The sequence below is a fragment of the Lacerta agilis genome, chromosome 2, assembly GCF_009819535.1.
Source record: "Lacerta agilis isolate rLacAgi1 chromosome 2, rLacAgi1.pri, whole genome shotgun sequence".
In the NCBI taxonomy this organism is placed as follows: domain Eukaryota; kingdom Metazoa; phylum Chordata; class Lepidosauria; order Squamata; family Lacertidae; genus Lacerta; species Lacerta agilis.
Window position 1 is genome coordinate 36914116 of NC_046313.1, and position 23790 is coordinate 36937905.

Below are 23790 nucleotides of genomic sequence, written 5' to 3' on the forward strand. Positions count from 1 at the left end.
CTTTATTGATCCTTCATGTAGCTGTTTGTTTTTATTTTTTATTATTTTTATTATTATTTTGAGAAGCCACTTAGATCAAGCCATTGGCCAGAGAAGCAAAATGTTTTCTTTCCTGCATCGTGGTTGATTTTCAGTGGCAATAAACCCCATTGGTGAAAGTGCCGCCGTAAAATTTTATGCCACATGAAACAACAAGGGTGAGAAAAACATCCTGCTAAAAGATAGCGATAAAAGTGCATGTTGTTGTAGCTCATTTTATTTGCCTAATAAAAACTTGAGCAAGCTTTAACCAACCGGGCCGAGAAAATGCACTGAGTGGAATGCAAGGTGCCAGGGTGGGAGGTGGGGCACTTCGTCTCTCCCGATTTTGTTTGGCTGATTAATTACGTGTGGCTAACAAACTTCGTTGCTTTGCTAATTGAATGCAATAAATCTTGCGCAGTGACTCATTGGCAGCATAAGCTGCGGCAAGGTGTATGCAGAGGACTTTGGATGGTGTGCAGAGCAGCCATTGCTGGATGTGTTTGACAGGAGTAATGGGGAAAGGGCAGCAAGCGGCTCCTGAGTGGGTAAGTCAAGCTGAATATGATCAAGGGCCTGGAAACCAAGCCTTATGAGAAATGGTTGGATGGAGTGGGACATGTTTAGCCCCGGGAAGATAAGACTGAGAGGTCATATGATCACCATCTTTAAATATACCAAAGGATGTCATGGAAGACGGAGCAAGCTTGTTTTCTGCTGCTCCAGAGGATAGGACTTGAACCAATGGCTTCCAGGTACAAGCCATTGTACCTGGCTAAACATTAGGATGAATTTTCTCGTGGTAAAAGCTGTTTGTCAGTGGAATGGGCTACCTCGAATGGTGGTGGACTCTGCTCTGAAAACAGAGACAATGTATGTACCTTTGTAGCCCAACAAAATCTTTAATAAAAGCAATATTTTTAAAAAACCAGAGGTTGGATAGCTGAATTTCAAGGATTCAGCTGTGATTCCTGAATTGCAGGGCATTGGACTAGATTACCCTTGGGGACCGTTCCAGCTCTTACAGTTCTGTGATTTTATGAAGAACCTTGTCTAGGAACTGAAAAATGCAAGGGGGGGGGAACTCATGAACATTGTTGTTTATATATTATTTTACGGTTTTGTGCTGACTCTGAAAAACAATAAAGACTTGCTACCAAAGATTTAACAGTGTGTGTATAATATTGATAATGAAAACAAGAAATGATTTTTGTCTTCAATTTTAGGAGCTATCTTCCACAGGAGTGTCAGGTTTGGGAAGTGGGCTGTCAGTTTTCTGCACCAAGTGTGGTGTAGTGGTTAAGAGCGGTAGACTAGTAATCTGGGGAACCGGGTTCGTGTCTCCGCTCCTCCACATGCAGCTGCTGGGTGACCTTGGGCTAGTCACACTTCTTTGAAGTCTCTCAGCCCCACTCACCTCACAGAGTGTTTGTTGTGGGGGAGGAAGGGAAAGGAGAATGTTAGCCGCTTTGAGACTCCTTCGGGTAGTGATAAAGCGGGATATCAAATCCAAACTCTTCTTCTTCTTCTTCCTTCTGCCCCACCAAGATATCAGGAAAAACTGTCCAAGGAAGGAGGACTGTCAATGGAATGAGGCCGGCTGAGTGTAAGACAGGTGGGATCATTAACCTAGCGTTGAGAGGAAGAAAAACAGAAAGGTGAAACTATGTGCGGATGACAAATTATACTATGCCTAGAAATCAAGGTGCCTTGGCATGTTTGTCAGTGGTGGTTCTCTATGTCAGATCTGGGAAGAGGCTATTAAATTCTGCTTGCACAAAAGCTTTCTTGCATTGGGTCCTCCACAGTGGATCTGCTCACCCAACTTCCTTCTTTGTTCCCAATTGCATGGAGAGCCTCTTTATGTACATCTGGGCAATAGGCACACACCTCACTTCTCTGTGCACTGTGAGAGGTCCCAGGGGATTTCCCTGTGTTGGTGTGTGACATTGCCCCCCCCCCCCAGAACACTCACAAACTGGTGCCTCTGATCCCTAGCATCTCCAGGTAAGGCTGGAAACAGCTGCTGTCTGGAATTCTAGGAAGAAAAGAAGTGGGGCCACACAAGAAAACCAACAAGAATAACCCAAGGGGAACGCTGGAGCTTCAGTGTACTGCTGAAAAGTTGTCCACGTAAGTCACCTGACACATTTTGGAGATGCTGCGGTGTACACCAGTGGTTAGAGTGACAGACTCAGACCAAGAAGACCAGGGTTCATATCCCTCTTCAGCCATGAAACTCATTGGGTGTCCTTGGACCTGTCACTGTATCTCCTTCTAACTTACCTCACAAGGTATGAGGATAAAAGGGTCTGTGTGAGAGACAGAGTCGTGTAACCCGTCCTGAACTTCCTGAAAGAAGACAGGGATACAAAGGCAATAAATTATACAACTGATGTTCAGCCACATTCCTTTGGGACAGTGTAAATGAATAACGTATATGAAATAGACATTAAAATGAAAGCAACATCTTGAAGCAAATCAATGAATGTCCAACTTCAAAAGGAAGATAAATACAAATGTGGTGTGTCGTGTCATATATATATATATTTCACATGTGTTGTTCATTTATACTGTACCATAGGAAGATGGTTACTGAATGCTTTGGGCAATTAGCACGCAACAATAAATTACTGCTTTTGAGCACAAGTCTGAGGTTTCACCTCTCCTCGTGTGCTTTTTGATTTCTAGCACCACATAGTCTTTTCTTATGCAAGGTGGATGTTGGGGAGGAGGTGGCGAAAGAAGAGGGGCTTTTCCTTATGAGGGGCTTTTCCCTAAAGCTTTTCTGAAGAAAATTTGAACAAGCTGCTTTAACATTGGAATATACTCGGTGCGGCAGGTGGCGGTGCTGCAGTGCAGTGTGTGGTGGTCAGCTCAGTGGGATCCCACCCTCATCGCCAGTGAAATATACTCAGAGTCAAGTGTGAATTTCATGCTCTTTATTCAGCTCATAGTAGCAAGGAATGAATCTTTCCCCAAAACGTCTGCTGTATTTACATTATTTACACAATGGGCCCCACATGATTGGCTATTCCTGGCTACTACTGTAGGCCAATCAGGTTGCGGATTCACTTCCTCCAGGAGCTGGATTGGGTGCCTCCTGCGGACCAATCAGACTGCTGCATTCTGGATCCTATTGTTCTAGGATTCAGCTCAGTACGTAACAAACATGCTGTGTGTGTGTGTGTGTGTGTGTGTGTGTGTGTGTGTTTAGCTCTGCTACTTCAGTGTGAGACTGGAAATTTCTTATTGCTGCATAAAATGAAGTTAAAGAACGGGTTACCTACCGCTGGAAAACTGTTGCACAAAATGGGTTCTGAGAGATCTACAAACACATAAGGTACAAGCAATTGTGAGTTTTGATTTTAAAATGCTATTTTAAGTAGATGGGTTTACATATCTAATGATATTTGTTACCAATACTTCTAAGGCAACTCACGAGGCTTGTGGCTCATGAGCTGCCTTAGAAGTAAGAAATCAGAAAGTGGACTCTCCTGGGAGCATCCATCATGGTTTGATGGAGTAGGGGCAGACTTTGCTCATCTTTGGTAATATGGTGCCCTGAGCGAGAACAACATTTGGCACCCCCAAATGGATCTTCTCAATTTTGTGCCCCTTCTGCTGGGTGACCTGTGCAGGGGAACCTCCTGCTGCACCATCCTAAATCTGGCCCTGCATGGAGCTGCCCTCCTACTACTGGTGTCACTGCCACCTACCAGACAGGGACAGACTGATAATGAAGATAGGATTGTGTGGGTGCACTGGCAGAGCCAATACAGGTTTCCTTTTAGGGTGTCTGTGTAACCCCAGCCTCATTACTAACCTGCTCCGCTCTTGCACCATCCTCATAAGCAATTTTATTGTCGGCATGGCAGTTCCACAGCAGGAGCCCACTGCTCCTGTTTACACCTGTAGTGGAGCAGGGAATTAGTCACAAGAAACATAGAGTTGGAATCATGGCGTTGGAAGGGACCTCAAAGAGTCATCTAGTCCAATGCCCCCCCCCCCAGCAATGCAGGAATCTCAACTAAAGTATCCATGGCAGATAGCCATCCAACCCCTGCTTGAAAACCTCCAGTGAAGGAGAGTCCACAACCTCCCAAAGGAGTCTCTTCCACTGTCAGACAGCTCCTACTGTCAGAAAGTTCTTCCTGTTATTTAGTCAGAATCTCCTTTCTTGTAACCTGAAGCTGTTGGGTTGGGTCCTACCCTCCAGAGCAGGAGAAAACAAGCTTGTTCCCTCTTCCATGTGACAGCCCTTGAGATATTTGAAGATGGCTATCATATCTCCTCTCAGACTCCTCTTTTCCAGGCTAAACATACCCACTGAGTTAGATTGGCCAATGGTTCTACTCTATATAAGGCTTTTCCCATGTTAAGAACAAAGCCTGATAGTGGGGAACATCTTATAATATGAGAACACATCTGCTTCTGGATACACTGCTGACAGAAACAGGCCTTCTCTTGCCTCATTCGGGCTTTTGCTCACCTTATTTCTTTGTGACAGCAAAAAAAACGAGAGAGAGAGAGAGAGAGAGAGAGAGAACGGAGCATTTGCTGCTGTCACTCCTTTCACATCCACTGGGAAGTCTTCAGAGTCAAAGAAGAAGTAATTCAATTACAGTGCCTTCCATAGATATGTGTCTACACCCAGCTAAATCTTGCCACCATGTGGCCAAACAAGGAAGTACTGCCACCATGTGGCCAAACAAGGAAGTACACATGCAACGAAAATGAAATTAAAAAAAACACAGAGAGAGCATTACAATTATATGTTGGCGTTCACAAGGTGGCAAGTGAAAGACAAAGATATTGGCTCAACACGTTTTGCAAAAGGGTTTATTGTCGAGTGCAGGAAGGAAGGACTTGTTAAACTAATTACTTTTAGGACGCAGCATGCATTAAATATTTCCCCACCATAGGTGCTCTTTCTTTCTCTGTGGATTGTTTCTCAGCATGTTGATGCTGTTTTCCTTTCCAGCTGCTTTCCTAGGCAGTTTTGCTATAATTTAGCCATCATGGAAGTGCGCAGAGATTCTAGAGGTTCCTTGGATTCCAAACGTAGTTGCCTCAGATCTGCCTACACACGGCAAGATCTATTCAAGTGTCACCAGGAAATTAGGGAAGGAAATTGCGGGGACAGCGCAATGTATGCAAATGTGTGTGTGCATATATACATATAATTAGCCTTACTTTCAATCCAGATTTGTAGTAAAAAAGAAGAGTTCAGTCAATCTGCACCTGGTAGATACAGCAAAAACTGTTAATATCTGCACAATCAACTCAATATTCAGAAACCTGGCCACCCTTCCTACTTACCCAATATTATTCCATATTCATCTTTCCTTATTCAGATTAATTCTAGGTTAGTACCAATCAATAGCACCAAATACAATCAAGTACATTTAAATGATAGCGCAAATATAATAAAGTGTAATGTAGGCCAAGTTTCCAAATATAATTATTAATCATCATCATAACACCATTCCGAGTTATTTGGAATGTACTTTCGCAGTTGATATCTAATCCATATCTATTTCCCATAAGGTTTATACATTTTTTATCAGAAAAAATTGAGGGTTTTTCCTGCAACTGAATGTACTCTACAACATTTCTACGTTATTCCACATTTTAACCAACCACATTTTCACTGTTGGCATTTTATAGACACTCCACTTTGTAGCAATCTCCCCCCTCCCCAGCCAAAAATAGGAGCAGCACACTTTTTTTATAAAGTATTTTTTTATTGAAGATTTTCTTGGTTTACAAAGGTATGTGCAATGTCTCGCATTTTTTCCATGTAACATTTTTACAAACCAGTTTCATTTGTTGAGACATTAGGAAGAAAGGGGGGAAAGAGGTGGGCGGGGTGGGGAGATAGGTGGGGTGGGGTGACGATGTTTCTATTTTACTTAATATATGTAGGGTTTGGTGTCAGTGTTGTTTGTGCAGGTTCTTTGTCGTTTGCTTGTGCTCCTTTGGTGGTGAGAGAGGTCGGGGTTGGTGTAGGGTGTGATTGTCCATTTGTCGTTGGCTGTGGTGGTCTTTGGTTTCCTGTGTGAGTGGGGTTGGTGGGTGTTTTGGATTAGGTTAGCCATATTGATTTGTATGCTGTCGGTAGATTTTTGTCATTGTCTTGTTGGGCTCTGTGTGTGATGAAGGGGAGCCATACCGGGGTGAAGGCGTCTTCTTCTATTTGTCCCTGTGTCAGTTTCAGGTTACTGGTTAGTTTTTCTAATAGGGCTGTTTCCCATACTTCTTGGTACCATTGGTCCATGCTTACTCCTGACAGGTCTCTCCAGTGTCTGGAGCGGCACACTTTTTTAAAGTACTGAGGTGAATATGGGGTGTGTGTGGAAATGTGGCCATAAAGACTGAGTACACTTAAGTGGACTGGTATGTACCAGCCCTAATGGGCCTTTTCAGTCTGGAGAAAAGGTGATTAAAGAGGGGAGCAGGATAGATGTGCATGCATGATGTGGATATAGCAGATAGCATCCTGAGAACCCCAGTCTCCAAGGGGTGAGAGATTTAAGGGGTGTGAATACATACCTTGGATTTGGCTTCCTCAGAATGAAGCCCACCGGAGACTGGTGTCTTTTGAATATATACCGGCAGCTTTATTTACACAGGCTGAGCATACGACGGAAGTGTCTGCAGCTTTAGTGCTCCAACAGATCTTGCTCCCCTATTTGGTTTCCAGCCCTCCCTCCCTCTTGCAAAGCCATAGCTTTGCTTGCAGCACAAAGAGCAAGTTTGGCCTCTCAGTGTCTTCCCAGCTCCAGAGGAGATCAGAGTTTGAATCCTGCTCAGTTTGACGGTGCATCCCTGTTCCTTGCTGGGAACAGGTGCACACAGCCAACACACAGGGTTTAACCCCACTCTGCTGCCCAGCAGATGATGACATGAGAGATACATTTACAGGTGAGTAGCCGTGTTGGTCTACCATAGTCGAAACAAAATAGAAAATTCTTTCCAGTAGCACCTTAGAGACCAACTGAGTTTGTTCTTGGTATGAGCTTTCGTGTGCATGCACACGAAAGCTCATACCAAGAACAAACTCAGTTGGTCTCTAAGGTGCTACTGGAAAGAATTTTCTATTTTGTTTCAATGAGAGATACATGTCAATGTATATGTGAAGTTAAGGTTGCTACATCTTACACCATGAAGACAGGTGCAAATAGAGGTCATAAAACTTTTCTACAATCTTCTTGTCCTTCTATAGCACACCTTTAACTGTCTTGTCCAATCACCTCCTTTCTCATTTGTTTAAATATATTTCTATGGTTGGTCTAAATGTTTTCAGAGATACACTGCTCATATTATTTTCACGTCCCTCGGCATCCGCTTGCTTTTCTTGTGCCAACATTGGGCTCCTTGTTGTTCCCATTTGGGCAAGAGCTCCATTTTCTGAATGAAGCTTACTTGACTCTAATAGCTTCCTTGACTCTGCTCATTAATCACGCTGCTGTTTTCTTGGACTTTGTAGTACTGTTCTTGCTCCGCTTCTCTTATTTGAATAGCTTGTGAGCTTCCCATGGGCATCAGTTGGCAGAAGCAGATTTAGGGCAGTGCAACTGGTTGTGCCACACTGGGTGTCAAGCCTAGGGAGCACTGCAGGACGTCACAACTATGACACATAGTGAACTGAGCAGAACAGAAGGTGAGAGGCAGGGGCCCTGAATATTGGTGCTGTGCAGGGCACTGCTGAAATTTGAAAGACCAAAATCTGTAAAGGAGTGGATTCGTATTTACAGAAAGCTTAGGCCATTTCCCTGTGGTCTTATAGCTCCCCCAAAAAATATGCATTAAAAACAAAACTATTGTAACCTTTAAAAGCTCAAAAGCAAAATCCATAACTTTTCTTCCCATTTCAAATTACATCTGGAAGAGCAATTGCTGCTATTGCCACCTTTCACCACGAGATGGCAGAGTTTCACCATCTTTCCCATCGTTAAATAAAGACTTAAAGAGTGGCTAAACTGCTACAGCCAAGCATAAAGGGGTTTGTTTGGTTTTTGCTCAAGCACAAACATGCCTTTTCTCTGAGACACCAAACACAATTTTCTTCAGTGTAGCAATGTCTGTAATCCAGTCTAGTGCCTGCAAAAGGTGTATTGAATATCAGCCAAGCTTTTCCTCTGTGGAAATTCACAGATCAAACATTTCTGAATGAAAAGGGAGCATTTGAAAAGCTTCCCTCAAATGCATGAGGCTCTATAATTTCCAGGACTGTGCATGTAGGGCAGAGATTATGAGGAAGAAAGATAGAGTTTCGGGAATTCCAAGTTCAGCCAAGATTTAAAAAGCAATTTGAGTGCATTGTGGGAAAATCATTCTTTGCCCAACCCATTATCAGATGTTTCAAAACCCAATGACATTGAATCTCCATTATTTGACAGATAAATATAACTGTATGGTGCTGGCCAAACTTGCCAGGGGCTGACAGGAGTTATGTTCAGTAATATCTGGAAGGCCAAATGTTCCTCATACACCCTGTAGACCATATTTCTGCCCATGTGATGTTGAGTACACACTTACTTTTTCTGACTGCCTTATAATATTGTAATGCCAACCAGCCACTTGGAACGTCAAAGCTGAAATCCAGCATTTCCCAACCATCTCCAGATATGTGGAGCTCCCATCAGCCCCAGCCAGTAATGCCAATGTTAAAGGCTGATGGGTGTTGTAGTCCAACATACCTGGAGGGAACTAGGTTTCAGCAAGGCTTATCAAACCCATTAGTGTTAACCACTGTGAGGGCAACAGAGAGGCCAAAGGCCAAATGTGGAGATCCAGTGTGGTGTAGTGGTTAAGAGCGGTAGACTCGTTATCTGGGGAACCGGGTTCGCGTCTCCACTCCTCCACATGCAGCTGCTGGGTGACCTTGGGCTAGTCACACTTCTTTGAAGTCTCTCAGCCTCACTCACTTCACAGAGTGTTTGTTGTGGGGGAGGAAGGGAAAGGAGAATGTTAGCCACTTTGAGACTCCTTCGGGTAGTGATAAAGTGGGTTATCAAATCCGAACTCCTCCCCCTCCTCCTTCAAATGGAGCAGAAGCAGCCATATCTAGGACTGTTCGTCTAGCGCGCACACACCTCCCCCCCAAAAAACCAAATCCAGCTTAAAGTGTTCCATGTCACCTGTACCACAGCAGATTGTAAGAGAGCCTGAGTGGGAAAGTGCTGGCATTTTGGTAGGGCAATGTTCTTTCCATTTTGGCCTCTTAAGTCAACTGTCCCAATTTAAGCACAAAAACAGTGAGTGGAGCATCACCGGTTTTATTGACCAAGCTCCACCCAGGCAGCCTGGTTCACAAAGATGTAGGAGGAGCCCAACCAACCCCATGTGGGATTTAACTCATGACCTCTTGGCCCCTAACCCCCCCCCCCCCCAGGGAGGCAGCCTGCTTCAGCGGCCATATCAATTTCCCATTAAGATCCAGCATCACAAAGCAAAAAGGCTACAGTCGTCTTTAGGCCTCTGATGAAGCCTATGACTCAGAATACAGAGAGTTACGAGATTTTCCTAAGGAATGATTCATTGCAGGCAGCTAGTGGATATGCTAGCCCCAAATGGGTATAACCAACAGGTGCCCTTCAGATTTTGCTGGATGCCCACTTTCAGCATTCCTGATGATTGACCATGGGATTTCTAGGCCATTATTTGGAGGGTGCCACATTGGTTACCCCTGCCTTAAATAAATACACACAGCATCTTATTGTTCTAGCCGCATATACTTGCGTCCTCCCCAAAGATATACAACCAAAGGCCAAAGCAGGTGAGTTATTCTGACTTTTATTTTGTTGCTTCTTAGTCCACACAAGTTGGTATAAAATCAGAAAAGCAAAGCAAAATAATCATATAATAATGTCTGGAGTCTTAGCATCAAAAGGCACCGCTTACACATCTACACACGGCTGCCAATACAGTTCATTGCCAGACACACTTTTAGGGGGAGGGAAATACAGAAAAGGGTTACAGAGGAGCTGGAAGGAGGGAGGGATCCTCAAGGGGCTAGAAGGTTCACTTACTTCCCTCCCCACCATGAAGAAAAAGGAGCGGGGGAGAGAAATACCTTGGTTATAAATGCTTTATTAAAAAAAATAGTAATAATAATGATGATAGCAACTTTCCTAAGTACAAAAGCAGTTACAGGCTGTATATATTATACAAGAATTATTTATCATTCCTATTCCTTGGTTTATCTCAAAAATCGTTATCTGACTTTCCAGTGAGTAAGGTTAAATGGCTTAGCGATATAAGGAATGGTAAATAGATAGCACCATTTCACAGATTTGGTATTCAATTTTGTAAAAGGGGTTATGGAGAGGGGTGGGGGTCTGCAACTTAGAAGGGTTCCTTGCTCTCCCCTACTTTAGCTTATTCTTTCAATGGGCAAGGTGTGCGTGTGGGGGGGGGGACACACACAACACACCCTTGACTAGTTACAAACCAACATGGCGGACTTCTTTCTTGTCCCGTGTCTCCCTCAAATGTTTCTTCTTCTTGGCATCAGTGCTCATCTTGGTCACCTCAAAGTACGGAGAAACGGACCCGATTTAACATATGGAAAGGAGCGCTAGCTCTAGGTACCTCCTTTTCCAAGAGGGATTTATTACGGACCGACAACATTTCTGTGCTCCCAGGAGCTCCAGTTGTCATACGAAGGGGGGTGGGTGAGGAGGAGGTGGTATTATGCAGGCTTCTGGTTGCATCGGTGGGACTATACTTCACACACAAAGACCACATCTTGACTACCATCCCAAGGGGTTCTAAAGCCGGGCTTGCCCAACCATGCCTTCTGCATCAATGACATTCCCCTGCCCTCTACGTGGCTGTTGCAACCCATCTTTTAGTTACTGTGAGCATATGAGGGGCATAAGCAAACATCAGTGCAGTGGGCGGCATATCACACCTGTCTGAGGGCCCAGTTTATGGCTCTTGACTTGTCATGTGGCTTGGGGATCGGAAGTGGAGAGCTATGGAGGAGGGATCCATTTGCTTCCACAGCGCGGGGGGTGGTGGGGGGAACGGCACTCTGATTATGCTGTTAGGGGTTAAAGAGTCCTTAGGCACTTTCTTTAGGCTTTAAACATGGCGGCAGGTCAACAAACAAAAGCAAACAGTACTATGTACATATATGTAAAAAGTGTTATAAATAGGTTTTTTTTAAACCATAGATACTATATACATCTTCAATGAACACAGTAACCCTTCTTTCAGTTTGGTTTTTTTTTTCCTTGTTGATATTGTTTTGGTTAACTTCCTTTTTATTTGTTTGTTTCCATTTCCTAACTCATCAAGGCCCCCTTGTCCTGAGTGCTGTAGTCTCAGCGGCCACCCTCGACACATCATTCGCGCTTCCTCAGGATGACGTAGATCACCCCACTAATGACAGCCAACGGGAAGGACACCCAGGCCAGGATGTACGTGAAGCCAAAGGAGAGGTTGTCTGTGGGGAGGTGCCAATCTGTATGTCTCGCTGTGAAGATGGTGGCGCCGGACATCACACATAGACCTGCGAAAGAGAAGCCAACAAAGAGTAAGCAAGTTAATCCAGGTCCAACATGGAAGATCAAGCTGGGATGTGTCCCTTATAATGAACATCTCTCCTTCCCCACCTAACTCCTTCTGGACTTCTCTACCACAATATTTAACAAGAGCCATCAAGCTTGGGGGACTTTGAACAAATTCATGGAGGACAAGACTCTCAATGTCTGCTCACCACAGACCTTGACAAGATACGCCTCCGAGTGCCAGTGGCTGGGGAGAGAGCTGTTGTGCTCGTATCCTGCTTAGGAGCACATCAAGACACTTGGTTTGCTACTGTGAGAGTAGGATACCAGACTAGGCAGGCCTTTGGCCCAATCCGGCAAGGTTCCTCTTATGTCAAGAAATTTCAGGCTGCACGCAGGTGGGAGCAGCCTTTTTGCCCCCCAAGGGCCAACTGGGTGAGTGCTTGAGCATGTGCGCCTGTGCACACATGTTCTTCCGGCTTTCAACATATCTCCCTGTTGAGGAAGAGAAACCCAACAGGGAAAGAGACTTTGAAAGCCGGATCACGCAGGTGCCTGCCAAGAAGAGCCTCACTTTCAAAGGTTCTGCAAGGCATCACTATCTTATGCAATTTTATATTCTTCAATATAAGGACCTTAGTTTTGTTTGTTTTTAATCCGCTTTGAGAAGAGAATTAAATTCATGCAGGATCAGCCTATCTCCAGAAACACCACATCTTGGATTTACTGTGGTATACAGAACCCAAGTTTTCCCTATTAAACACATTGAGCTAGTAAACTGCCACCTTAAAAGTTCCTCTTGATTGAAAAAAAAAATGGCCACCAATCCTCTTGTTTGAGCTGGGAGGAGTCTGCAATGCCCAATCGAGGAAATTGGATCAGCCCTCTTTTCCTACGAAAGACTGCTCCATTGCATTTCAACAGGTACCCTGGTCTGGCTGAGGCCCTACTCTATGTACTAGGGAATGATTAATCCTGCCTTGCTGCTAACTATTAAAGCAGAAGTTTGTCGTCTTCTTTTCCACTCTGCTGCCTCCAGTGCCCTAAGCCCCTGTGATCAAAGCGTGAGCGGGTCAAAGCAGGCCCCCCCTTCCTGTGCTAATGCCACTAAGTTCAGCATCTTTGTACTGCCACCTCAGCAATACCAGCTCTAGAACTATTTCCTCCCTCCTCCTGAAAAGTTCAGCGCCGGCGACTGCCAGGATTACACAATGGCTCTTCTATTCAGTGCCCAGAACAAGGCCTTTTCATTGATCCCAGCAATTCCACAACCTGCTCAATATGCCACCAGAGTAGTCTCTGTTCCAAAGCCCTGTGACCTCAGGACCACCTACACCTAACCACAGTGATATTTGAACTGTTCTTTCCCTCCACACTGCCCCCTTTGTTTGCAGAAAAGTGCAGGAGTGGGAATGTGTTGAATTCAGAAGCTGCTGATCCAGCTCCCATTCTCTGGGCCATCGAGAGGACACCCACAGCCACAGCACCCAGCAATTGTCTCTGGGTGGGGTGGGGGGAGAGCAGAGCAGTGGTGCCACAAATCACCTACTGGCACTAGGCAAGAGAGTGTGGATTGTGCATGGGAAGAGCTGGGAAGGAGGACCAGGAGATGGTGGTGGTTTTGTTTCTGCTTGAAGTAACCAAAAAAATTTCACTGGACCTCCAACAAGTGTAGAGGGTGGGTGGAGAGAGAAGGCACTTAAAGGGGTAGGGAATTAATGCAAACGTCTTCTGTTCCCATCTTTCAGAAGGAAATGGAAAGCCAGTTCCTAGAGACAATATCTGATGCAATCTCCATGGGAGAACACACACTGGTGGAGCAAAGGCCACCAGGTTCATCTCTGAACCCAGAATAGAGTTGAAATTACAGCCCGCATTTGCATCTCTAGCAAGAGGAAGGCACACACAGAAGAAGTTGGAAGCACTATCCTGTATAGGATAGGAGAGAAAGATGGCACCAGTCAATTGATTTGGGCCTAACATAAAATTTAGCTCTCCAACTTGGAGCATTGGAAGAAACTTCAAAGCAATGTATTTGAGCCACTGGAAACACCAGGATAAAATTTTGTATGACAGAAACCTGGTGCTATGGAACATTTGCATTCAGAGTCTAGAACTGGGAACCAAAACACTAGTGTTATTTCGAAAGTCAGTATCTGCCATGCACACAAATTGATCTTGTAATCTGATCCACTTCTGCAGAAAAAAACCCTTCAGATTTGATACAGATTCATAACATGCTGTATTCAGATGCTGATGGCATCAATCAGTCACTGTAAAAATATATATGCATGAAAGTTACTGAATTTGGCATGAGAAACCTATTATGAAAGCATATGCTCAAAATTCAGATTTTGTTTTTCAATTTATTTTATTTTTTACAAAAAAAGAAAACATTTATATAATATCCCTATCCAGGCACACACTAGACGTACTTAAGCTACAATACTGTGTAACCATCATGTACTCTCAGACTATTCGACTGAGTTCAGTTTTAATTGCATTTCCTGGATAGTTCACTTAGTTAGAGCATGGTGTTTCTAATGCCAAGTTTGCAAGTTTGATCCCCTTTTGGGACAGCTGCATATTCCTGCACTGCAAGCGGTTAGACTAGATGAACCTCTGGGTCCCTCTCACTGAAAGACCCACACCTAGAGCAGAAGCACACCTAATATTACCCAGACAGTTCCCTGTGACCAGCACCCTGCTCCTTCCGAAGATGCTGGAAAGTTACACATTAAAACCAGCCATATTTAAACTGCAGTTTATAAGCAGCACAGGGCTGAGTCACAGGAAGCAAGGTTGCCTTGGGGGCAAGATCATCTGCAAAGAAAGTGATTGACAGCTTGGAAAATGCTTTCTCATGGACTGGAGAGCAGGGCTGGCTTCCAAACGCTCCACCCAACAGAAACAGAGGTTCCAATTGCTCACACCGATTTGGCCGGAGAGTCAAGAAAAACACGAACAGGAGCTATCTTTATGCTGGCTGCTGAGGCTCCTAAACCTTCACAGCTACCAGCAACGGTATATACAAGGTATGGATTAATGTCCATAAAGCCCCAGGAATGTTATGAGGAAATGGAACCCTGACTTTGAAAAAGCAAACCTTTTTGGAGGAATGCAAATTAATCTGAGCACAAGCCAAAACAGCTCCCACTCTGGAGGCTCTTAAACAGACTCTCTCTCTCTCTCTCTTTTTAGGAGCCAGGGTGTGGAATGCTCACCCAATCCTAGGCTGAAGCGCAGTGAGATGAGGGACAGGAGAAGAAGCTGCTGACACAAGAACTATTCAGAAACATACAGCAGCTTCCTTTCAAGCCTGGTGCTACAGCAGTCAGAACTGTGGACTGAGCTGGTGAATGGCGGTTGATGGTACTTCAGCCCTGGGAAAGTGGTTGGCAAGCGTGCCACAAGACAAGTCCAAGAGATGGTGCCATTGCAGAAGGCATGGCAGTATGTAAGGCAGTCCTGATTATCTTAGGACAGTGATGGCCAAACTTGGCCCTCCAGCTGTTTTGGGACTACAATTCCCATCATCCCTGACCACTGGTCCTGTTAGCTAGGGGTGATGGGAGTTGTAGTCCCAAAACAGCTGGAGGGCCAAGTTTGGCCACCACTGTCTTAGGAGAAGTCTACTGATCTGGGGGTGGGGTGGGGGGGGGACCAGGAAAGTGAAAGTGAAACAGCAGCATAGTGCAGGAGGGCCAGGCAAGAGCAGCACAACCCAGGCTGGCCTACTCAATATGTTGCTGTTGGACTCCAGCCCTCCACCATCAACCAGAACAAGCGCAAGGGATAATGGGGGTTCAAAACCTCTGGAGAGCACCAGGCTGGGGCTGTCTGGGCAAGATTGTAGGCCTTACTGTCAAGCCCAGGCCCACAGGCCCTCCCATTCTTTTTCAGAAATGCTGCCACAGATGTAATAAGTATGATTTACCCAATATTTATTACCGAGTCTAGGCTTTTGGCTCACTACACAACAACCTGGTTTACCTCACAGACATGGAAACCTCCAGGCCCCAAAGCAGCATATAAATAAATGATACTATACCTAACTATACCAGATTGACACCTGCCATCTGTTCATTACGGGTGCAAGAAGCCAAGGCTAATGGCAAAAGAAGCACTTGCCAGCCAAGCATCCTCAAAGGCAATGCTAATGTAATGTCTTCATGGATCACCGAGACATTTTGCAAAGCTGCTGCTGTAATTTCTTCTGAGACCAAGGCTTAATTCATGGTCTACAGCAGGACTGGCCGAATGTTGACCCCCTGGATGTCACTGGCTTCCAACTCCCATCAGCAACAGGCAGCATGGCCAGTGCTCATGGGATATGGGCCACAGGTTCCCTACCCCTGCATTTTAAAAAGCCTCTGGTGTAGGGAAAGTGTGCTCCATCAGCTGTGGGGGATGTCCTGTCCATCTAATCTGGAGCACAGTTCTTATCCCCCATAGAGCTGTGGTGTTGGTTGATTCCCAATTAGGGATGGGGAACTTCTGGACTTTCAGATGCTGTTGGACTACAACGTCCATCCTCCATGACTATTGGTTGTGCTGGATGGGGCTGATGGAAATTGGAGTCCCGCTGCATCTGGAGATCTGCATGTTCCCCATCCCTGTTCCACATGAAGATGGCAATCTCCAAATAAAAATGGTAAACTCACTAACTTCCTCTGGGGGAGAAAATGCAGCTTCAGGGGTGTTCTGCTATTGTTGATGCCCACCCTCCTTTTTAAACTATATCACTTCTGTGACTTTTAACAGGAGCTTGGAACACAAAACTTTAGTCAACTATGCTTTTCCTGGAAAGTAGACAAATGTTGGGGGGGGGGGACGACTTTGTCTGTTTGAACTGCTACAGATCAAAAGAAGCAATTTGGCAGATCAAGGTAAACTGAAGCCACAGGTGCACAGCCAGGTTTTTTTTTTTTTAAATGGCAATCTTAAATCAAGCATGCACAATGTTGTTCAATACAACCAAAGAATTCTTGTTGCTTAAAATAGTAACAGGCCTTTTTCAATAGGAAGCATAATTATTAAATTATTAATCATTTAAATTATTAAAATTCACTTGCTAAATGTGCTGTCATCTAAATGACTTTTTAAAATATTTTTAAAATATTGAATATCCTATATTCTTTTAAGTTGTCTTGCCCCCGCCCTTTTTTTAGAATGCTGTGTAAGAAATTTAAGAATAATCCTACATACATGCAGAGCACATGACAGGTTAGAAAAACTCATGTTCTGCATCTTAGCTTTGCTATTCTGGAGTCTCCATCTTGGACAATTTCCCTTGGCAGTGTTCCAGGATATGCAATTCCACTCCCCATTACTTACCAGCAAGGATCTGGAAAATGCCAGTAAGGTAGAACCGTCCACCCTTAGTGAGAGTGAAGAGCTGGCAGAAGAACAGGAACAAAGACAATACGCTGAAGATGATGGAAAGGCTCATCAGAGCTTGGACAGCCTGCAGCCATTCTGTAAAAAAAATGAAGACACACACAAAAAAACAATTAGGGCAATGAAGACCAGAGGTAGCAGTTCTACAAATTCATCTGCGCAAGGGCAGAAAATTCCCTTCTCTGACTGCTGAACATGACATAGCAAAGCAGTAAAAAAAAAGATCCAGTGATTCTCTTTGTATAAAAGCTACAGTACAAATCTATTGACTATCATAAACATCTATATCAATTGTAGCCAACATGGTGCCTCCAGAGACTGTTGGACTACAGCTCCTCAAATCCCTCACCATTGGCCATGTTGGATAGGGATAATGGGAGTCCAACAAACATTTGGAGGGCATCAGGATAGCTACCCCTGCTATGTATTAATAGAAGCCAAGCACTTTCAGACCCGGCTGTTGGAGCACTTGTTTCTTCCTAGGAAGGTAACCAAGCAGTTCCAGAATTAAGGCACCAAGAGGATCTCTTGCAAATCTCATCCCAAGCATACAAGGAGGAAATTCAAGGGTGTTTTATAAGTGCTGCTTCTGGGGTGAGCAGGAACTGAGCAATTTTCCTGGCCATTTGTTGCCATCTCCAACCAAATCTTCAGTGCTTTTGATCCAATTTTCAGAGGATAAACACGGAAAGTACAACAAGGAGACCAGAACTTACTCACTGGCTCACAACTCTCCCAGAACCTAATACAATGAAGCAGCTGTTCATAGCTCCCCTTTCTATCATTTCCAGAGCTTGCCTGCAGCTCTTGATATTTTACCTATTTGGAGAGGTTGGAAGTTCCTGGCCGAGTCAAACAAAACTAATTGACACGATTGCCTATTTGGGATGCAAAGCAGGGCCATCCAGAGAGACCTAGAGGATTCAGCCTGCAGTCCAACCCAATTTTGTCACATTCCACAGTCATTTGCTAGGCACTATACCCATGATGACTCAGATCACTAACCACAGCACTTCATCTGAATGACCTGAAGTTGCCGGGAGAAGAATTGCAGTTTCCAAACCACCGATCTTATCAGTGGCTTGAGGCGCTGAACATTTGCAATTTCTCCATAGTAGCTGTGCTTGCAGCAATACACTGGCAAGAGGGTTTAGAGAAGCAGCTGTGCAATCTCCAGAGGGGGGTAGAACAGCAGCTATTTAGAAAGGCCCCAACATCGCTGCTGCTTCGACCGGAGTGCTAAGACAGCTGCAAAAGTCCAAAATGACCAAGCATCGTTAAGTGACAGTCCCGTCCCCATTTGGAACCTTAGGCGAGGCACTTGCAGCACAGCTGTCAAAAGTCAGGAGACTTAAAACATGAGCTCAGTCAAAAGGCCATCCTTGATGTCTGAGTCAGAGCTGAACTATTTGCATGCCTTGTGGGCGGGCAAGTGTCCTTGCAAAACAAACACTACAATGAGAACTCCAAATACCACAACAGCTCACTGCTTCACCCCAGGAACCTTTAAATTTCTATATAACACAGTATACTCCTGCAGGCATAAAAGGGAGACGTTAGGGCTGGCTTAACCCAGTGGAACAGCTCCACCTATTTATAGCTCCCTGAAAGTTAGCAGACCAAGCAAAAAGATCACGGACTTGCACATGCATCAGACGGCCTTTCAATGATTAGGCCTCTTACTACTGCTGCTATGTCTAGGAGGCATAGGTAAAGGTAAAGGAAACCCTGACCATTAGGTCCAGTCACAGACAACTCTGGGGTTGCGGCACTCATCTCGCTTTATTGGCCGAGGGAGCCGGCGTACAGCTTCTGGGTCATGTGGCCAGCATGACTAAGCCGCTTCTGGCGAACCACAGCAGCACACGGAAACGCCATTTACCTTCCCGCCGGAGCGGTATCTATTTATCTACTTGCACTTTGATGTGCTTTGGAACTGCTAGGTTGGCAGGAGCAGGGACCGAGCAACTGGAGCTCACCCCGTCGTGGGGATTCAAACCACCGACCTTCTGTTCAGCAAGCCCTAGGCTCTGTGGTTTAACCCACAGTGCCACCTGCTTTCTAGGAGACATAGAAACCTGCAAACTGGTGGTCTGGCTATTCTAAGGCAGGCTCTGAGAATTTCATCACAGCCCTAGCTTTGCATATTTTGGAAGCAAGAGGGGCCTTGCCTCAATGGAGCTTCCTTTGAATGAGAGGCTTGTGTTTTGTCAAGTCTGTACCATCTGCTGTCTCTGTCTATGGTGCCCAGGTCCTCTCTGCCTTAGAAGAGTTCCATCCTGACCCACAATGTATCCCATCTTCCTTAGCAAAACATTAAAGATTTGGGCACTGGGAATCTGGGTACATATATTATCTAATATCGCCATAGTTCTTTTGAAGCCACAGCTTTCAAAAGAGGTTTTGGCCGTAGCACTTGATTTCTTAAGCAGAAAATTAAGATATCCTGATTATTTCCATGTGAACACCATATTAGCTTTAGTTTTAATTTACTGTTATCATCTCTCTCTCCCAGCCCCCATTTCAGCTACAACATAAGCTTCTGCAAACAGAAGCCCTGAATATATCCCCAAAGCTCAGGGTTTTTTTTTTTTTAAAAAAAATTATTTTGAATAAATGCATTAAGAAGGAACATAGTAATATTTGCTCAGTATATTTAGGCCATAATCCCAAGAGCATTTACTTGGAGGCAAATTCCAGTGTTTCAGCATTGAAACTTTTGTATGTTTTCAAGAAGGGTTGTAATTTTTTCTTGATTTTACTGTTTAATCGTTTGTGAACTGCTTTGAGGGTTTTTGTTTTTGTTTTACAATCAAGCAGTGTATAAATTTTATGAAATAAATCCATAAATATTTCCATTTCACCACTAGAGATACTGCTGTGGAAAGAAGTTAGCCAGCAACTCAGAAGACAGACTTCAATTATGGCAAGCAGTTGGAAAAGTAGGGCTTAATAGGGTCAGATAAAAATGGTGAACATTGGGCATTCACAGTTCTTGGTGAGTCACTAATGTTCCCATGCTATGCATACTTATTTGATTTCAATGAGTCTTATTTCCAACCTAAGTGTGCTTAGGATTTTGCTCCAATCATGTTAGATATTTTGCAAAAGCAAGGGCCAGCTGTCATTCCAGTGTCCCAAATAAATCTCACCTCCCACATGTACATCCTGCTCCCTTAGAACTTCATCTGGAGTCATTCATCCAAGCAGACTGTCTATCATGGGAGAACGGCCAACACCAAAATTTATGGAAGCCAATTCAAACACCACCAAGGACAAATATAATTCACTCTTCCAACAATACCCACTTTCCCAAAAATATGTACAAACCACAAGGATATTTCCTAAGAGATTTCACATATGATAGTATATCTGAGGTTTCTGAAACTCTTGAAGCTATCTCACCATACAATAGAGGATAGAAATATATGAAGTAGTTTCATACTGAGCAAGCACATTGGTCCATTAACCTGGGACCTTCAGCATGCAAAGCATGTGATCTACCACTGAGCTACATCCCTTCTCCCAAAAGCTTTTCCCAGATGTGGCACAATGCTGCCTCTGATGGAATCCCAAGTCTTCCCACCACGGCTTCCCTTTTTATTGAACAGGAGCAGTCACTCTGCTGCTATTGCACAGCCAAATGCTAGCAGGTGGGTGCCTCTGCTAGTGAAAGAGAATTTCTGGAAGGATTACAACGTGTTGAAATGCAGTGATTCCAGAAGGGATTGTGACTCGCTTCACGCACACCAGTGTAGAAGCCACTTTTCCATGATGTGATGGGGCAGGGGGACCGTGAGAGAATGACGCAACAGTGTGGATGGAGCGGATTGCATGGGGCTTTCCTACAATATTGACGCCTGAAGGCGGGGTGCCCGTTTTATGAGAAAGTCCTACATGATCTGCCCCACCCACACGTTGCAACTGAACCCCACAGCAGTCAGGGGAAGATCTTTTATTCTTCACACACACACCCTTGAATAAAACTATCTGAGAGGAAGATAACATTTTGGAGATCATTTGGGTAGTCTAATGAGAAACCCACATGAAGGGTTTCGAATGCCTAAATTAAAAAGAAAGAAAAATGGGGAGGAATAAGAACAATATGCACTGTGCAGGTTCTTTCAAGCCCTTTATCATTGTAGGAGCTTTCAAGAATGTAGCCCCAGGCAGATAAGAGCTATTACAAGTGTCACTAGTGCAAGCAACTAACAAATAAAAGCAGTTGTCTCCAGAATGCAGGCTCTCAGAGGAAGGGAGCTGCAGTTAGAGGACTTTACAAGTGCCCCAGTTCATTTACTGACATGGTGTGGTTATTTCCCCCCATGCACCAAGGGTCAAGCACAGAGCAGAGCAGCAGCAATAGCCTAGTGGGAACCAGTGTGGTGTAGTGGTTAGAGAGGGTTCAGCAAACTTTTTCAGCAGGGGGCCAGTCCACTTTCCCTCAGACCTTGTGGGGGGCCAGACTATATTTTGGGGGGGAAATGAACAAATTCCTATGCCCCACAAATAACCCAGAGATGCATTTTAAATAAAAGGACACATTCTACTCATGTAAAAGCACGCTGATTCCCGGACCGTCCGCGGGCCACATTTAGAAGGTGATTGGGCCACATCCAATCCCCGGGCCTTAGTTTGGGGACACCTGGGTTAGAGTGTGACCTTGGCCCAGTCACTGCCTCTCAGCCTAGCCTCCTTTGCAGGAATAACTGGAGAGGGGGAGAAATGTGTATGCCACCTTGAGCTCCTTGGAAAAAAAGGTGGGATGTAAATGCAAGAAGTGAACTAAATGCTTTGAAAGCATGAATGCAAATGAAAGATGGACTCATCCCTTATATGCCCAACTGACTACTGAACTCTGCAAGTGGGGGTGGGGGTGCTCCTGCAGGCATCATCTTATCAGGAAGCCCATTCCTGATTCCTCAGGAATCTGGCCACACCTCCCCTATGTAACCCCCCCCCCCTTTGAACAGTAGACAGTTGCCGACTGTGTTGCCTTTTCACAGTCCCTGCTGAAGACCTTCCTCTTCCAACAAGCCTCATAAATCAAGATATTCCCCAGTCTGGATTTGTACGCAATTGTTTTTTTTTTTTTCCTAAAAGATGGTTTTCTTCCTGGTTTTATTGCTTGCTACCCTGGGCTCCCTTTTGGAGGAAGGGCAGAATGTAAGTCAAATAAATGAAGTATAATGGTCTTGATTTCATTCCCTAGAAAATCTGATCAAAGCAAGACCTGAAGTGGAAGTAGTTCGGGGGGGGGGGCAGGGCGGGGAAACCTCTGCCGGAGAACTCACAAAGCCTCAACTAACTAAAGCCAACAATACTGAAATGGTAAAGGGCAGATAATTCAGAGCATGACCTGCAGAGCGAGCAGCTTCAGTTGATGTACACCAGTGTGTACTGCAGCACATGACAGCGAAAGAAAAACTCCTCTAAATCTTGAAAGGCGGAATAATAAGACTGTCAGAGCAAAAGAACTGGCCTCGGAAGATATAAGAGGGACGTTGATAAGATAAACACAGTACAGCAGTGAGGCAACGGTAGGTGGAAAGAATGTGGCATGCTTGGACCGATGGGGATGTCAGAGCAGCCCACTAACAATGGATGGAATGTTACATATGAATGGAAAATACATAGTAAAAAAGGGCATAAACTACATCTGGTAGCCTAAACATGCTTTTTTGGGGGGGGGTGTAATAATATTAAAACAAATGTAATAATATGCAGAAAAAAAGTAAACCCAATTCCGCAGCTAAGCTATTCAGAATGAGATAAGTAAGGACGCAGTGAACTCTCTCTAGGGATGGATGCTGTGAGAGGGTTTGAGACATTGCCCTGTCTGAGCATCTAAGCCATCACAAGAGGGCTTCAAGAGGAGTTATGAAAGGAGACCATTTTGATGTTGTATGGTCTCCATTTATATGCTTTATAAATAAAAACTGTGCACTGCACAGGCCCCCAACAACACGCGCCTCTGTGCGGCGTGGTTACCTTATTGATATGTAGCTCTGACTTCCAAAACGTCACTTTGTGGAATCCATGTTATTATTATGCCTGCAAAACTATACCGAACATTCAGTTTGTCTTAGTCTAACTGCAATATTGTTCTCCACACCATCGTTGGGTCTTTGTTTCTTTAAGCGTTTGTATGTTGTCTTTGAAAACACAATGAATATACCGGTATTTAAAAAGAAAAGAAAGACAGACCGATAGACAGAAGGTTTGCAGTGAATATTTTCCTCACCAGACCTAGTCTTTGCATTAAGAGGACTGCTTTTTCACCACTGTTTTAACCACACATTGTTAAGGCTGCTAGTCCTGTACACCTTTCCCCCATTCATGGAACATTGAGAGAAGGGCTGCAGTTCAACAGCATTATGCATGCAAGGTACCAGGTTCAATCCCCAGCATCTCCAATTAAGACTGGCCAGAAAACCTTGGAGAGCAGTGTCAACCATACTGGGACAGAGGGATCATTGGTTTGGCAGCCTTGCATGTTCTTGACTGAACTTGCAGCCTTGCGGAAGCAAATGAAAATGCATTGTACGATGAGTGAGCTCATACATGTTATTTGCCCCCTGGCAACCCATTTTTGAGATTAGCACTTTCAAGATTGTCAAGCAAAAAGATAATAAACACAGATCCTTTTCACAGTCCATATTCACAATGTAACATGTACTGTAAGTACATGGGTTCACTGAAATAATTATCTTCCTGTTTTCTAGGGGTGTGTAGCAGCTTCAGATGAATCCCAAGCCAAACCCAAAGTCTTTGGTGGAGTTCAGGGCTTGGCAAACGTAAAGATAAGGTGCCCCAAGTTGAAGTGGGAACCCCACCCCTAAAGCAC

At 44.5% G+C, this 23790-nt stretch overlaps 1 protein-coding gene across 2 annotated transcripts in view; it reads right to left on the reverse strand.

The window, feature by feature from the left end:
• Positions 1 to 9805: 9805 nt before the first annotated feature.
• Positions 9806 to 23790, reverse strand: part of PMP22 (peripheral myelin protein 22) — a 31604-nt gene continuing 17619 nt past the window's right edge. For both annotated transcript variants that reach the window (XM_033139530.1, XM_033139531.1), the window contains exons 4-5: positions 16881 to 17021; positions 9806 to 11545 (exon numbers count right to left, since the gene is read on the reverse strand). In XM_033139530.1, the coding sequence (XP_032995421.1) occupies positions 11379 to 11545; positions 16881 to 17021 (308 nt within the window). In that variant the 3' untranslated portion in view covers positions 9806 to 11378. The remainder of the gene's footprint in view (positions 11546 to 16880; positions 17022 to 23790) is intronic.